The following is a 16,595-nucleotide window of genomic DNA, read 5'->3' on the forward strand; positions in this document are numbered from 1 at the left end:
GAGCCACCACCAGGATCTCCAATTAGCACCACAAGGAACAGCATGCCTTCCAAATGCTGTTCCCATTCAGTGACTTCTCACACATGCAGACAAACAGTGGTAGCTGCTCAATCATTCCTGGAGATAATTATATACCAGGTGCTAGAAAAGGGGAGGGGCCACAACCAAACAGCAGACATAGGAGGGGGGCTGCTTCCTCCCCCCCCCCCCCCCCATCCCCCCAGCACACTATAAAGTTCTTGGAATTTACAAAGTCATGAACAGTATGAGCTGACTGGTATCAGACAACTGCTGCTATTTGTTATCTCCTTTGTACGACCACACAAATCACAGATGCTCTATTACATCAGTAGCACCACCACCACAAGGGGGTACAACGGGCTTCCGTCAAAGAATAGTAACTCATCTGGTGTCCGACCTCACGCCACTAGATTCACATATGATCTTTATGGGGTGGTAAACCAAAAATAATATAACCTCTTCGGGATGGTATTCATGGTCTCCACATCACAGCAAGCCAGCATTGCCAGCTACATGACATGCATGTTGCATATCACTCAAGGACTGTTACAGTATATTTTATTTTATACAAAATCTAGAACAGAACTGCTAGGGCTGTTTTTTTTTTCTCTTTGTTGAGAAAAAGGAACCCCTACTTTCCCTAATATCAAAGCTATTTGACTGGATTAAGGGAACTACAAATTTTCCTAAACTGGACATCTGAGGGCCTGCATTACACATCAGAGCTGGAGATGAGTGGAAGACGGTTATTAACACCTGTGGTTACCATTATGAGTTCTTGGTGATACCTTTTGGTTTTAGTATTCCAGAATTTCATTAACTACATTTTCTGTGGCTGTCGATACAAATTTGTGGTAATATAGCTAGATGATATTCCAATCATATCTCAATCTAATAAAACTCATCAAAATTATTGTAAACATGAGCTTACTCAACTAAGAATATCTACTCCAAGCTTAAAAGATGTTTGAATGGTCCTCCATTGCTTTTCTAGAGTACATCCTTTCCTGCAATGGTCTATAAATGGACCCTGAAAAAGTGAAGTCCGTAGAAAAGTAGATAGAGCCCACAGATGTGAGGGCCACACAACAAATCCTGGGATTTTTCAATTGTTAAAGGCAGTTTACCAAAGGATGCTTTACATTGATAGCTCCAATCATAGCACTCACTTGTGTAAGTCTATAAACACCAATAATTGGTCCATTGAAGCTATACAAGCATTTCATCAACTTAAAAAAAGTTTTGTTGTCAGCACCCATCAATCTGATCATTCACCAATTTAATTCCTCACAGCCCATTTACTGTTGAAGTTGACGCCTCTCCCATCGGTGTAGTAACTCTACTACTGTATCTAGAGAAAATCTTCCTAAAATTACACCAAGGTGAATTTTTCTCCTAGTGGAGAAAAACAAAAGAACTGGAGATAAAGGGGAGATTCAAATGTTTGAAAAGTCAGTTGGGAGTCTGTTTTTACTATCTAATAGACAGGGAAAAACAGACACCCAACCGACTTTTCAAACATTTGAATTCCACCCGAAGAGTTGTTAGCTTTAGAGAAATGAAGAAACCTTTTGGATGGAGCGATTTCCAGTGACATTTTTATAGTCAATAAAATTTTACTATATCTGTAATCTGCACATCATTTGAATCCTCACCAAGCAAAGGTGGTCACTATTTATCAATCATTTTAATCTAGTGATCACTTTCTGTCTGGTTCCAATGTATAGGTCGACAGTGTCTAGGTAGATAATAGGTCAACCCCATATGGTCGACAGTGCTTAAGGTTGACAGGTACAAAAGGTCAACATGACAATTGTCATATATTTCTGCTAACAAGGGGGTCGTTTCAATTCGGCAACAGATGAATAGCGCCGGGAATTAGCTCCCGGCGCTATTCAATTCAGCTAAAGTTAAGTCGGCGAATGCCCGTTCTCGCCGACTTAACAGGTAGTTTTGTCGGGAGAACGGGCATTCTCCGACTTAACTACCCGCCGCGATGCTGATTCCCGACAGCACTTTTGTCGGTTTTCTTCTCTCACCCCCCAGGGGTGAGAGAAGAATTCCCGACAATTGCGGGTAACTAGTAGCTGAATTGAATAACGTCAGGAGCTAATTCCCGGCGCTATTCATCTGTTGCCGAATTGAATCGACCCCGAGGAAACAGAGTGAATCTCTTTCCCTGTGCTGCATTTTTCCACAGCACTCATTTCCATGAAACATCTTCCATGCTTTCATTCTTTATTGTACTATATATTTTCATCACACACGCCTTTCCTTTCATCCATATTGCCATCAGAAGTAACCCACTCAATTAGAATTTCTGTGCTATTTAGGCTTAAGTTATAGAAACACTTCTTAAAGCTTTGGATGTACATGCTCCACAATTCCTTAAAAATTGAATTGTAAATTCCCTAACACGCCTCTCTAAGGTGTTATGTTCCCACCCCTATAAGGTGGTGCACTATCAGGAGATGGGGCATAGTGCCTACTTACTGTAGGCATGGGAGCTAATCTCTAGCTCCCTCTTCATCTCACAGCCACAGTCCACTTCATTATATGATTGGTGCTCCCTTTACTAGTGGGTGCACAGCATCAATTGAAACTGTGGTGCTAAACTTGAATTGGGTTGTCTATTGAAACTTCTCTCTGACTACCTTCTGGAGCCAGAGTATTAGCTTGTTTCCCTAAGTCCAGCAGCTGCTATTATTGTGCCCATTCTGCTGTGTATCATTCCCATGCTTTGCTCCTGACTCCAATTCTGTGTCTGAGTTTGTGACTCCTCCTTGTTATACCGTTTTTGAACCTGCGTTTGTGCCTCTGACGTTATGCTACATTTGACCATTCTCTGAATACAGTTCCATGCCATGCTATAGTACCATGCTATAGTGCAACAACATTTTATTACCCAGATCACAGCCTTAAAGGACCAGCAAATATTAGTTCCTGGCAACAAAGCCAATACCACCTAGTGTAAGCTACTGATGAAGATCACAGGAGGTTGTATACTGCATGTATGTGTTATGATCATTTAAGAGCTACTTACCCTTGTTCCTAAATATTATTATAAAATGAGAATCATGTTATTAAATATTGCAAATTGTTAATAGCAATACATTATTGCTTTGCTTTGCTTTGATAAATCTGATTTTCCATGACTAATCATGTTGTTCATTTACCAGGGGAACAGAGGAGTTACTGGAGATATGGTATGTGTTCTCATCCCATTTTTTTTTTCTATAAAAGTCTGTGGCTTTCAAATTATTCATTTTATTATGGAAAATTGCTGAATTGTTCCATAGATTTTTGACTTAGGACCTTATTCAGTAAGGATTGTAAATTCTTCTAAACAGCAGAATTCGCAATCCTTTTGCTCGCATGCAGTGGGCCGCCCATCACAGGGCAAGGCAGCCCAGCATGCAAACTCCTGCCCAGCAATGCGATCACACTGAAATTGCGATTGACCCGCAATTTCAGCATTATTGCTGAAATTGTGGATGCCTTCTGCCGGCACAGCCTGGCTACGACGGCAGGAGGCCCACCACCATTTTTCTAATTACAGCGGCTGCGTGTAACAACGTGCAGCTGACTGAAAACGCCCACGCCGCCGTTTGCACTGCCAGGCCTCCATTTCGCCAATGCCGCCTCCGCAACGCTCCGTCTCTACCTTGGAAATAAAGTGTTGCCAGCCCGCAAACGCCTCTGCCTGTCAATCAGGCAGAGCCATTCGTAATTACTGTGGGTCACCTGCAGTAAATGCGGGCGAATGCACAGGACAGGACTGAGCAAAAATTACGGTTGAATCGCGAATTGCGATGCAACCTGAATTAGCCCCATTATTTTCTCTAAGCAGTTTTCTCATCAGTACAGATTAGGACCACTTTATTTCACAGTTCCCTCAGTATGACACCTTTGACCTTTGGCAATAATTCAACATGTTTTTTTTTCATTGCTATCATGAAAACACTAGTGCTAATTACATCTCCCATTGAAATTTAATTTACTGAAGATTCTGAAAAAAGCTAATATGATATGTGTTACTGTATCTAAGGTGGGAGTTTTTTTAGAACTGGTGATGTTGCCCATAGCAACCAATCAGATTCTATATATTGTCTTCTAGAAGCAGCTAGATTAATGTTAAGCCGAATCTGATTGGTTGCTATGAGCAACATCACCAGTTCTAAAAAAAAAAGTCCTACCTTAGTAAATTTACCCCTTAGTGTTAATAGATGGAAATGAGTCACTTAGAAGCTCTATGACCAGAGACAGAAATATATAGCCACATAAGTTAGGCTGTTGTTAAAAGCTCAGCACAGCACAAAGAACATCTCATGCTGTGCAGTGCTGATTATCTCAGGATTGCACTAGATGAAGGGCAAATTATGGCATCCTACATGTATAATTAAACTGGTACAACCGTGCACCAAATGCAATGCTGTACAAGGACAAGATATGTCTGTGTTCGTATTTGAAGGCAGCCTCATTGGGGGTCATTCCGAGTTGTTCGCTCGCTAGCATTTTTTTGCAGAGCTGTGATCCGATCAAAACTCGTCAAAACTGCGCATACGTATGCACCGCAATGCGCAGGCGCGTTGTACGAATACAAAGCGGATTGGTGCTGGGCAAAGGATTTAACGAAGAATCCATTCGCACAGCCGATCGCAAGAAGATTGACAGAAAGAAGGCGTTTATGGGTGTCAACTGACCATTTTCAGGGAGTGGTTGGGAAAACACAGGCGTGTCCAAGCGTTTGCAGGGCGGGTGTCTGACGTCAATTCCGGACAAGAACAGGCTGAAGTGATCGCAGCGGCTGAGTAAGTTCTGAGCTACTCAAAAACTGCACAAAACTTTTTTGTACCGCTCCGCTGCACAACCGTTCACACACTTGCAAAGCGAAAATGCACTCCCCCATAGGCGGTGACTATCTGATCGCAGCGCTGCAAAAAGTTGCTAGCGGGAGATCAACTCGGAATGACCCCCATTGTCCTTTTATTTTACCAATTCAATTAGTTAGTATCATAAGGGCACTTCATTGTAAGAAGGAAATTAGGCAGCACCCTGACCTGTCTTTGTATCTTATGGGCTGGGGAACAGTGGCTCAAAGGAACAATGGATATGCTCCATAAATGTGCACAGTTGCTGGACAAGGGTTATGTGACTCCCCACAAGACATAGACTATCTTCCCAAGAAATAGACTGATGCTCACCCCCTCCCCCGTGACATAGACTACCCCTGATGTGCCCAACACCAATTTCAGTCATAGACTGATTTAAATTGGCCATTTTGGATTCAAAAACAGACTGCCTCTTCCCTAAGGGGTGGCTGAGATGCGGGTAAAGCTCTGTTAAGGTAGAGTTTGTGGCTGTGTAAGGGCACACCCAGTGCACACGCCAAATATGCACACCATTGGGGTAAATGAACATGTGCTTTTAGAGCAATCTTGGTGCAAAATGATACTTTAATGATGATCTGCATTCAGGGTAGAAAGCCACTTAGCCTTACTATATTGGTTGGGAATGGTATCCCAGCGGTGACCATCCTGAAAGTCACAATCTAACAGCAGCATTCCGAAGGTCAAAATTCTGATGCATTATGGTGAGTATTGTAACCCTAACCCACCTCTCCCACAGCCTAACCCTAACTATCCCCTCCTGTGGCCTAACCCTAACTATCCCCTCCTGTGGCCTAACCCTAACTGTCCCCTCCTGCAGCCTGACCCTAACCCTAATACTCACCGTCAGGATATTTACTGTCAGGATGCCATTGCTAGGATTGGTACTATCGGGATGGTGGCAGTCAGGATCCTGACTACATCCCTTACTGTATATGTGCTACACAAAGTTGTTGGATGAAGACAGAGAGTACACAACATAGAAATGCATCTGCTTGTGATTATGTGTTGTAGAATGAAAACGGGGAGCCTGGTCTTGATGGATTTCTGGGAGAGCAGGTTCAGTATCTCTTCTATTCATATGCATGTGTTATTGATTTCATTATCATGCCCTCGCTGTAGAAGTTGTCTTACTAATTTCCATTTGCATCATATTTGCCTTAGGGAAATTCTGGATTACCGGGAAGAACAGGAGAGAAGGGAGAAGGAGGAGAAGCAGTAAGACATTTTTACTATGCTATAATGTGCTTGATGCCAAAGGAGGCTGGTCTATTATGTGTGCAACAACTCACACACGTATCATTAGTATGTTGTAATGTGCTTAATGCATAAGATGACCGGTCTATTAAATGTGCAATAGCTGGTGGATGGTTTCCACTTGTTAGTTTGTTTCAAACTAAGCTACTTAACATCAACAACACTCAAAGCAAGGGATTTGAACACCAAACCCACTATTACTATATCCATACACTTAACTTGTAAGCTATCAGTAATAGTGTAAAAAGAAATACCAAGAGAAAGTAGCGCTTTAGGTTTCAGGATAGAAAGGAATATTATGGACTGCGGTTGTTTTAAAAAATAATGAAATTTAATAAATATATAATATAAAATATATGCATAGATTGATACACATACGTATATATATCATCCACACAACTTAATTTGATAGGCAAGATTTAAAAATCATAGGGCTGGTCTCAATATAAACAAATTAGTCTCAAATCATCATTTATATTCAGAGGATAGTTGGGAAATTAGCATAGTAGTTGGTGATGCCTATATATCCGGTATATTACCCAGCACTGTCCCTTCTGGAATGGGTCATGTCGGGAGGGGTGCACAATCTAATATACATCCCCTTTTCCCCGGGGCACCCCTGTCTTAAGTGTGTGTATACTTCATACAAACAGTAGCTGTCATTTGGTCCTGGACCAATCAGTATTAGGGTGGCAGACCTATTCTTCAGCCTTATAATGTTAAATAACACTACTCCAATGTTTTTTTTATTATTGTAAATGTGCCATTATTTTGATTCATTTTCATAACAGGGCAGTCCTGGATTAAGGGGACCTCCTGGAGATCGAGGAAATAAAGGTCACAAAGGCAACACAGTAAGTGTATGCATGTTTGTTACTGACCATGGTTTGTAGACAAACTTAACTTTCAGTATGACATGCACAGAATACTGCAATACAAAGATATGTATCAGTAGATTGTTTTATATATCTTTATGTAATGCTTATTTTACCCATTGTTTCATACTAATATAGAAGCCTTTACTTACAGGGAGAGCCTGGAACTCATAGTACTGTTGCTGGGCCCAAAGGTTTCAAAGGAGATCCTGGGACTGAGGTGAAAACCTAACTTCTTTTTCATTATTTTCTTTAGTTTTTAGATTTCATAATTTATATTCCCATTAAGCTGTCACCTCATTCACAGAAAATAAACAGTACAGCATTCGGCCTTCAGATAACATTATCAAGCATCTATGATGTCCAGTAAGCCTCCTACTAATTAGTCTTTCCGCCTCCCGAAATAATATGCCTTAAGTGTAGGATCTGGATGAGAGCATTAGGAAACAGATGGAAAGAACATTTCTGGAATAATGGAATGATTGTGCATTTAAGATGTTTGAGTTATTGACCAACACATGGAAAAAAATGAACACATCATTTAAGCACATATATGGCAGTCATATAAAATATTTTTGAACTTCTAAAATGGCATATTTTTATTTAATGCTATGCCTACTTTCCAATGTAATTCATATACCCAGCTGATACTAAAATTCACAAATGGTTTTGCTCTTCAGCACTAGAAAGTGGGACAAGCCAAGCATATATAAAATAGGGATTACAAGGGTTTGGTATGTATGACTCACAATACCGATGGTGGGATCCTGGCTGTTACATGGCCGGCGCGGGGGGTTTGGGTGTGAGTGCAACGAAGTGGACACCCACGAGTGGGAATTGTCCTTGTTAGTCGGCATGCCGATCAGCGGGATTTTGAGATGCCGGGATCCCGGCGTCGGTGTTGTGACCGGTGGTCTCCTGACCACCGGTCACATAACCGCATCCTGATAAGAAAGGTAGACAAATAAATGCAGAGGTAAAACAAAGGGTATGGAGTCTCTCCATGAAATAGCTTACAGTTAAGTGGGAAAAGGTTTGAGGTTTGAGGTGGTGATGTTAAAAGCCATATGTGTGATGGTGAGTAATTTGAATTGTATTATAGTTAATACTGAAAGCCAGTGTACCATAGGTATTTGCTGAGTACTGTGGCGAATGTTGAGCTGTGGGAGAAGTATTGTCACAGCATCTAGCATTTACCCATAATACCCATAGATAATCACATGTAAAAATTAGTTAGGAACTTTGTACGTGTACTCGTTATCAGCAGACTTTAATCACTGCAGATTTTTTTAAAAACTCTCCGCAGCAGTAACGTTTATGTCCTATAATAGAAGCCTAGTACTTTTTCTGAACCATAGTAGTGCCCTAGTTAATGTTATGCCCCATAGTAGTGCCCTAGTTTAATTTATGAACCATAGTAGTGCCCTAGTTTAATTTATGAACCATGTAGTGCCCTAGCTTACATTATGTCACATTGTAAGGCTGCCAGTTCATATGATGCCACACTATAGTGCCCCCACTTCATATTGTGCCACATCACAGTGCCCCAGTTCATATTATGTAACATTATACTGTCCTCCATTTCATTTTATACCACATTGCAATGAACAGGTCCACAGGCATAGCTAGATATGTTGCAGGCCCCAAGGCAAAAGTTTGTAAGGACCCCTATGTACAGTACCACCCAAAGGTAAAACATTTATGTAATACATGTAACTTTGACAGGGATGGTGGGCCCCTCTCAGCTCTGGGCCCCACAGCACCTGCATTTTCTGCACCTATGGTAGCTACGCCCTTGCTCCGTCGCTACCCTGCATCAGCAAGGGTGTATTTACTTGCCGAGGCAGGGTTCCGTCGCCCACCATATCTTTCTGATGTATCACTGGCTTAACTGCATGCAGGGGATGATGCTTGTGAGCTATTAACCACAGCTGAATCAGCCATTAAGCAACATAGGCTTCCTACTATACTCAAAAGGCAATGAGGGGTCAGATTACCCTAAAGTCTCTAGGTTAATAAATTGGTTGGTATTTATGAGAGTGGACTGTTATCACTTTCATAATGCTCTGCAGCTGTTTATTATTATACAACATTCATATTTCCCCAAGATACCAGCAAGTACCTAGCAAGTGTTAAAGTGGATAGAGAAAACTTACCAGCCAATCGGCTCCTGCCAGTATCTACTATTTGGATTTATTTGAATATTTTCCCCAGAGAGTATTGCCTGAAGTCTTCCTACTGTGATACTGCTTTCCACAGTAATGAGGTGATTGGCTGTGTAGACAGACATTGCTAGCCAGTAATGAGGTGATTGGCTGTGTAGATAGTAGTCTCACAATCACTACTGAATGGAGTCCATCAAGCTTGGAACTATAATCCTAATTGTCCTCAGAGCCAGCCCTAACCAATATGATGCCCTAGGCAAGTTTTTCGCTGGTGCCCCCTAGCACCGCCGCTAGGTCCACCTCTGATCTTGCACCCCTTTCCCAGCACCATCACCCCTTACCCATAGCAGTCCTCATTTTGGTGCTCCTAACCCCTATATTTTAAATTAGAACAGTGTGTACATTCGGCGCACAGCCCAAAAAGGGACATGTTCTTGCTGGGAAGGGGCAGTAGTTCAACTTTATTCACATTTTATCATATGATAGTGTCCCTTTTTCACATTACATCACACAGTAGTACCACTTTACCTTTTATACAATGCTTCTTACAGTAGTGCCCCTAAAATACAGTTTACATCACACTGAATTGCTCCTTATTCACATTACACCACACCATATTGCTATTTATTCACATTAGACCACACAGTAGTGCCCTTTCTATACGTTACGCCTCACAATAGAGCACCTTATACACATAATGCCACACATTAGTAATGCATTTATACACATACCACACAGTAATGCACCTTACACATATGACACACATTAATTAATGTCCTTATAAACATAATGCACCTTACACATTATGCCCTTATACACATAATGTCTCTTACACATATGCCGCACATTATTAATGCCCTTACACACATAATGACACACATAACATCCCTTACACATATATCACACATTATTATATTTATACACATTACACACATAATGCCCCTTACACATATGACGAACACTACTGTACAACCAACCTACCCGCACACGGCCGCTAATACTGTGACCTCTGCCTCTGCTTGGATACAGATGAGTTCTCATTCATCTTGCCTCAGTACGCCATGCAGAAGGATATGCCTTTTTGCAGAAAAGCCGAACACCTATTTTGCCGAAAATGCATCTTATTTGCGTTGCTTTATGGCTAGGATGCACAATCAGCTTCTGCTGATTAAAATGATATGCAGCATGCCTATATTCTGTGTGCGGCTGTGACTGTATCTGCATACGAAATGCTACGTTACAGTGATTTCCAGGAATACACTGTAACATAACATTTCGTATGCAGATACAGCCATAGTCACACTCGGAATATATTCACAACACATATCATTTTAAGCAGCAGAAGCTGCTTGTGCCCCTTGGCATTCCAAATGCCCTAGGCATTTGCATAGTTTACCTATGCCTAGGGCCGGCTCTGATTATCCTTATCATATTCTGGATTTCTTCAAATAATTTGATTGAAATTATTTAATTATGCAATTATAATAATGCTTTCATTTTCCTTTAATTTCTTTCTAGGGCAACCCTGGAGAAGAAGGAACTCCAGGAGAACCTGGTGAAATAGGAATTGGAGTAAGATTTTGAAGTATATATGTAATACATAATGGAAATATTATGGATATTAGAATTTGCAGAGAAGTTACCTGATCCTTCGAAGATCACAATGTTGTAGGGTGGTAATGATGTACAGCAGCGGATGCAATATTTTTTATAATACCTGATACCTGGTTTCCTCACAAACACTAAAGTGCAGAACCTACAACTGACACAGATATTAGTAGTTGGTATTTCTTGCTGTATCCATCATATGGTCTATGCTGCTAGCTTGACTGTATCCAAATGCTGTTGTCAGGGGTGTATCAACCCATTGGCCAGGATGGCACTCGCCAGGGGTGCCAGCCGAGGAGGGGGCGCCGACCAGCAGTGCCACCCTCAACCAATGGGTGGACTCACTTAGTAGTGGCATCGCCTTGGCTGGAGGATCACACAGTAGGCAGGAACAGGCGCCGGTGTTCGGCACTGCAATGAAGAAGTGAAAATAAACTACAGCTCCCAGCAGCCCTTGCTATCGGGAGATCCTAGCAGCAAGGGTTCCTGGGAGTTGTAGTTTATTTTCACTTTCTTCGCGAAGTGTGTTCTGGTGCCGAAGTGTGCTGTTTCTGCCTACTGTGCGATCCTCCAGCCTAGGCGATGCCCAGCTCATCAAACTAGGTATTGCAAAATATTACGGATACAGTATGTGCTTTCAGGAGGAAGACTATGTGCTGGCAGCGAATATTACTATATGCAGGGAGGGGGGAGACTATGTGCTGGGAGGAGAGATGACTATATGCAGGGAAGGGAGAGATCATGTGCTGGGAGGGGGATGTAGACTATGGATATGTGCTGGGAGGGGGATGGAGACTATGGATTTGTGCTGGGAGGGGGGTGGAGACTACTTTTATGTGATGGGAGGCCAGGAGGGGGGTAGGGTCTATGGCTATATGCTGGGATGGAAGCTATAGCTATGTGCTGGGGGGAGACTATGGCTGTGTCCTGGGAGGGGGATGGAGATTATGGCTCCATGCTGGGAGGAGGAGGGGACTACGGCTATGTGCTGGGGACGGGAGGTTATCTACCCATTGGCCAGGATTGAACTCACCCACTGGTGCACCCCGCTGCCTGGTGGTGCCACTCTTAGTCAGGGGGTGGAATCACTTAGTAGTGGTATTGCATGGGCTGGTGGTTAGCACAGCAGCCATGAGTTTGTGCCGGTGTTTGGCACTGCAATGCCCCACAGTGAAGAAACTCAAAATAAACTACTAGAATGCTTTTTTCAGTATATCACTACATCACCACTACTAGGTAGTGCGCATAGATACCTTTTCACTGCCATTAATATTTCATTATACCCCCTGGCTGCGGGTGGCATTGCTGGGTGGTGCCCCTCCTTGGCCACGCCAGGCACTGCTTATTTCTTCACATTGTGACAAGGATTACTGTGTGGGCATGATGTGTAATGGGCACTAGTGTGTGACATAATGTGTATAAGGGGTTACTACTATGTAATGTAATTTGAATTGGGAGTAATATTGTGCGGTCATGTCCCTTTTCAACAACATCATGCCCCTTTTTTGCACATGCGCCTTCCCTATTTTGAATATGGGGGCGCACCAGTCCCTTACTTTGCCAGGGGCGCCAGGGACCTTAGATACACCTCTGGCTGTTGTTTTAGGTTTTCATCGTTACCGTGTGTTTCAGCTCTTAGAATAAATACCTTAAACTTACAAATATACAATCACAGACAATATTTCACATATCCATGCTTTCTGGTGGGTTGACACTATGCACCTTAAAAGAAACCTAGCTTGTGCAGGGGCTACTGGTAGGACTGAATCACCTCCTTTCCCCTGATCAGGCATCTACAGACTGAAATAAGTTCCCCCCTCCCGAAGCTGTATATTGGGAGCCTCCGATAACATTGAATCGAGTAAGCACTAGGCACACAAAAAGGGGCAGGTGTATGTACTAAGCCTTGGAGAGTGATAAAGTGGATATAGAAAACCTACCAGCCAATCAGCTCCTGCCAGAATCTACTATTTGGATTTATTTGAATATTTTCCCCAGAGAGTATTGCCTGAAGTCTTCCTACTATGATACTGCTTTCCACAGTAATGAATCGATTGGCTGTGTAGACAGACACTGCTAGCCAGTAATGAGGTGATTGGCTGTGTAGACAGACACTGCTAGCCAGTAATGAGGTGATTGGCTGTGTAGACAGACACTGCTAGCCAGCAATGAGGTGATTGGCTGTGTAGACAGACACTGCTAACCAGTAATGAGGCGATTGGCAGTGTAGATAGACACTGCCAGTCAGTAATGAGGCGATTGGCTGTGTAGATAGACCCTGCCAGCCAGTAATGAGGCGGTTGGCTGTGTAGATAGACCCTGCCAGCCAGTAATGAGGCGATTGGCTGTGTAGATAGACCCTGCCAGCCAGTAATGAGGCGGTTGGCTGTGTAGACAGACCCTGCTAACCAGTAATGAGGCGATTGGCTCTGTAGACAGAAGCCTGTGCCTTACTGTAAAACATCCAATTGCTGAAACTCACTCGGCACCAATGTAAATGGCTTTTTCCAGAAATCCCTTGTATTCACTTTAAGGGGGATATTCAATTGCTTGTGCCTGTTTATTAGATAGGAAAAAACAGACACCCAACTGACTTTTCAAACAATTGAATACCCCCCTAAGAGTTCTTATGATCAAACAGAAACGACTAATATTGATATTTTTTATTAACCGCTTCTATGCAAACTATTTTTATTCCAGAGACTTCCTGGCAGAAGAGGCTCACCCGGACCAGTGGTATGCAGTTACATGATGGCGCCCTCTCTCTTTTTCTCACCTATTATCCTATCTACATTCGCCTATCACTTGTACTAGCTTGAGTAAACATTCAAGACCATAAAAGACTTACAAGAAATACAGTAGATACTATAAAACACTTTTAGACATAAAAGCATAAATACAAAATTTTCTTAAAAAAGCGTAATTGTAGAGATTTAAACTTATAGACGTGTGTTGTCTATATTGCTGATTGCATTCATTTCTCACTACTGTATGTACGGTAAATAACATGAATATTTACCTGCAGGGTCTGAAAGGTGATCCTGGTGAGCCCGGCCCTCAGGGAGATCATGGCTTGAACGGGCCTCAGGTAAAATTGTAACTATGTTAATTTCATATTAGTATATAAAAAAATGTTTTATTGTTTAATCAATGGAATAAATATTATATCCCATTTATAAATAACTTTAGCCAAAACTACTCTAATTCCAGTATTTAGGGGATCATTCTGAAGCTGAAGCAAGAATAAAAAGCGAGTAACTGCACCAGGGTAACACCATGCTGCCCTGCGGGTGGGAGGAATTTAAAATGTGCAGAGAGATTTACGGGTCTATTCATGAAGGAGTGAAAAGAGTGGAGAAATGATCCAGTGGAGAAGTTGCCCATGGCAACCAATCAGCTGCTCCGTACAATTGTATAGTATACAAATGATAAATCTTACTTCAATGCTGATTGGTTGCCATGGGCAACTTCTCCACTGGCTGCAGGGGGCTACTCACGGAGAGATCCATGCTTAAAATCTAAGCAATATGACTAGATTGCTTAGATTTTAAGCACAGATCACTCGTGTGTACCCCCCACAGCGATAGGGCCACACATCGCTATCGCCGGTGCTAGATTGGCCTGCATGCAGACTCAATCTATCATGTCTCTCATTTCACCCGCTGGGTGAAATGAGCGGCCCCCCGTCCTCCCCCGCATCACTCAGCACACATCGCACTGTGCTGAGCGGCGGGAGAAATGTGTGCTGAGCGTTTCTCTCAGCACACATCTCTCCCGTGTATAGGACCCTTTACTTCTCCACACTTTTCACTGCTTCATTAATAGACCCCTTTGGTCTGGGAGGGGCTTCTCCTGGAAAGGAGATTGCGAATGTCAGTAAGTACAGTATAGGGGGGTACTCACGGAGAGATCCGTTCTTAAAATCTAAGCAATGTGAATAGTTTGTTTAGATTTTAAGCATGGATCTCTCGTGTGTATGCCTCAGAGTGATAGCGATGCGCAGCCCTGGGTGGTGCTATCATCGGTGCTAGATTGGCCTGCTGGGTGAGATGAGTGGACCCCCCCATTCCACCCCCACCCCCCCCCCCCCCTTCACACAGCTTAAGTACATGTGTACTGGCCTTACGATTTGAAACCTAATTAGCACATGAACAGTTTTGGCACACCTGTGAATATCTGTATCTCCATAGTCATTGTCCTGAAGTCTGCTGCAAGTTGGTCATTTCAGTCTGCAGGGAACATAGCAAAATATTGCAGGATTCATATGAACATGCTAGTATGGAAAGCCCACCAAGTACTTTATCTTATATGTTTATCATCCGTGAAGTTTATTAAAAACTTTTTATATTGATATATAAAGTTGCATTTTATCTGCTGTGATATTTTAAATATCTGCTTTATACACTGATAGTATTCAGGAGATTTTGACCATTATTTGTGGATAGTGTGTTTGCACTATAGATGTGTTATAAGAAGCATTCCCTTGTGGTCTGTTAGCAGAAATATTGGGTGTCATTCCGAGTTGATCGTAGCTGTGCTAAATTTAGCAGAGCTACGATCATCTTCCCTGACATGCGGGGGGACGCCCAGCACAAGGCTAGTCCGCCCCGCATGTCAGTGCCGGCCCTCCCCACAGAAGTGCAAAGGCAACGCAGAGCGGTGATGCCTTTGCACTTCAAGAGTAGCTCCCGACCAGCGCAGCTTTAGCGTGCTGGCCAGGAGCTACTCCTCACTCCCCGGTCCGCAGCGGCTGCGTGTGACGTCACGCAGCCACTGCGGCCCGCACCCCGTTCGGTCTGGCCACGCCTGCGTTGGCCGGACCGCGCCTACGAAACGGCAGCCAAACGCCATCGTTCCGCCTCCTCCCGCCCAGCGATCGCCTCTGCCTGTCAATCAGGCAGAGGCGATCGCAGCCCTTCAACGGCCTTCGGCCGTCTGGCATGCGCCGGCGCACTACGCAGTAGAGAACCGTTCGCTCAGCTGCATAAACAGCAGCGAGAGAGCAGGTCAGAATGACGCCCCTTGTCGGCAGCTATACAAATTGGGACAACGTTGTAGGAAACTGAATAGATGATAAGTCACCCAAGATTATTTCACTAAGAGGGAGATGTATCAAGCAGTGTAAAGAGTGGAGACGTTACCCATAGTAACCAAGCAGCTTCTAGCTAGCACTTACTAAGTACATTTTATAAAATGGTAGGTAGAAGCTACCTTTACTTGTCAGCTTCTCCTCTCTTTATACCAGAGCCATATTAAGGGGGGAGCATACCCAGGTCCCTCATCAGTCAGCCCCCCTTCCCCAGAGCACACTGTCATCATCGGCTCTTGTTCCTCCAGGACTAATCCGACCCTGCTTTACCCTGCTTGATACATCTCCCACATACTGAGATATATACAGAGTTTCATCTTAGACTGCACCAGTAAAGATAGGACTGGGCATATACGCTATCTTGTCTTCTTTTAGTACATAAATTGAATAACTTGAAAAATATTTTCTACAAGGTTCTTATTCAGAGCAGTGCGTATGATTTACATTATTAAAGTGCATTCACTGAATGCCATTTGTACACACTTGTGACTGTTCTTGTTGTTGGGAATGATGTGTGAGGAGGAGATGTTATTTGCAGAGTTACAATACAGTATATAGGCACACACATTAGCAGTTGGCTCGTGCTATGAACAGACCAGTTACTTACCCAATGGTGTTGGTTTATTTAAGTATAATAGGCACAGCCATACTCAGTCTTGTGTACAACATGGGTGTAACTACAGTGGGTGTA

General features: G+C 43.0%; 1 protein-coding gene across 1 annotated transcript in view; it reads left to right on the forward strand.

The window, feature by feature from the left end:
• LOC134929591 (collagen alpha-6(VI) chain-like) overlaps positions 1 to 16,595 on the forward strand; it is a 177,810-nt gene that overhangs the window by 34,352 nt on the left and 126,863 nt on the right. Inside the window, exons 16-23 of the mRNA XM_063925180.1 lie at positions 3,201 to 3,227; positions 5,925 to 5,969; positions 6,075 to 6,128; positions 6,959 to 7,021; positions 7,197 to 7,262; positions 10,726 to 10,779; positions 13,516 to 13,551; positions 13,841 to 13,903. Coding sequence (XP_063781250.1) covers positions 3,201 to 3,227; positions 5,925 to 5,969; positions 6,075 to 6,128; positions 6,959 to 7,021; positions 7,197 to 7,262; positions 10,726 to 10,779; positions 13,516 to 13,551; positions 13,841 to 13,903 — 408 coding nt within the window. The remainder of the gene's footprint in view (positions 1 to 3,200; positions 3,228 to 5,924; positions 5,970 to 6,074; positions 6,129 to 6,958; positions 7,022 to 7,196; positions 7,263 to 10,725; positions 10,780 to 13,515; positions 13,552 to 13,840; positions 13,904 to 16,595) is intronic.

The sequence above is a fragment of the Pseudophryne corroboree genome, chromosome 5, assembly GCF_028390025.1.
Source record: "Pseudophryne corroboree isolate aPseCor3 chromosome 5, aPseCor3.hap2, whole genome shotgun sequence".
Taxonomy (NCBI): Eukaryota; Metazoa; Chordata; class Amphibia; order Anura; family Myobatrachidae; genus Pseudophryne; species Pseudophryne corroboree.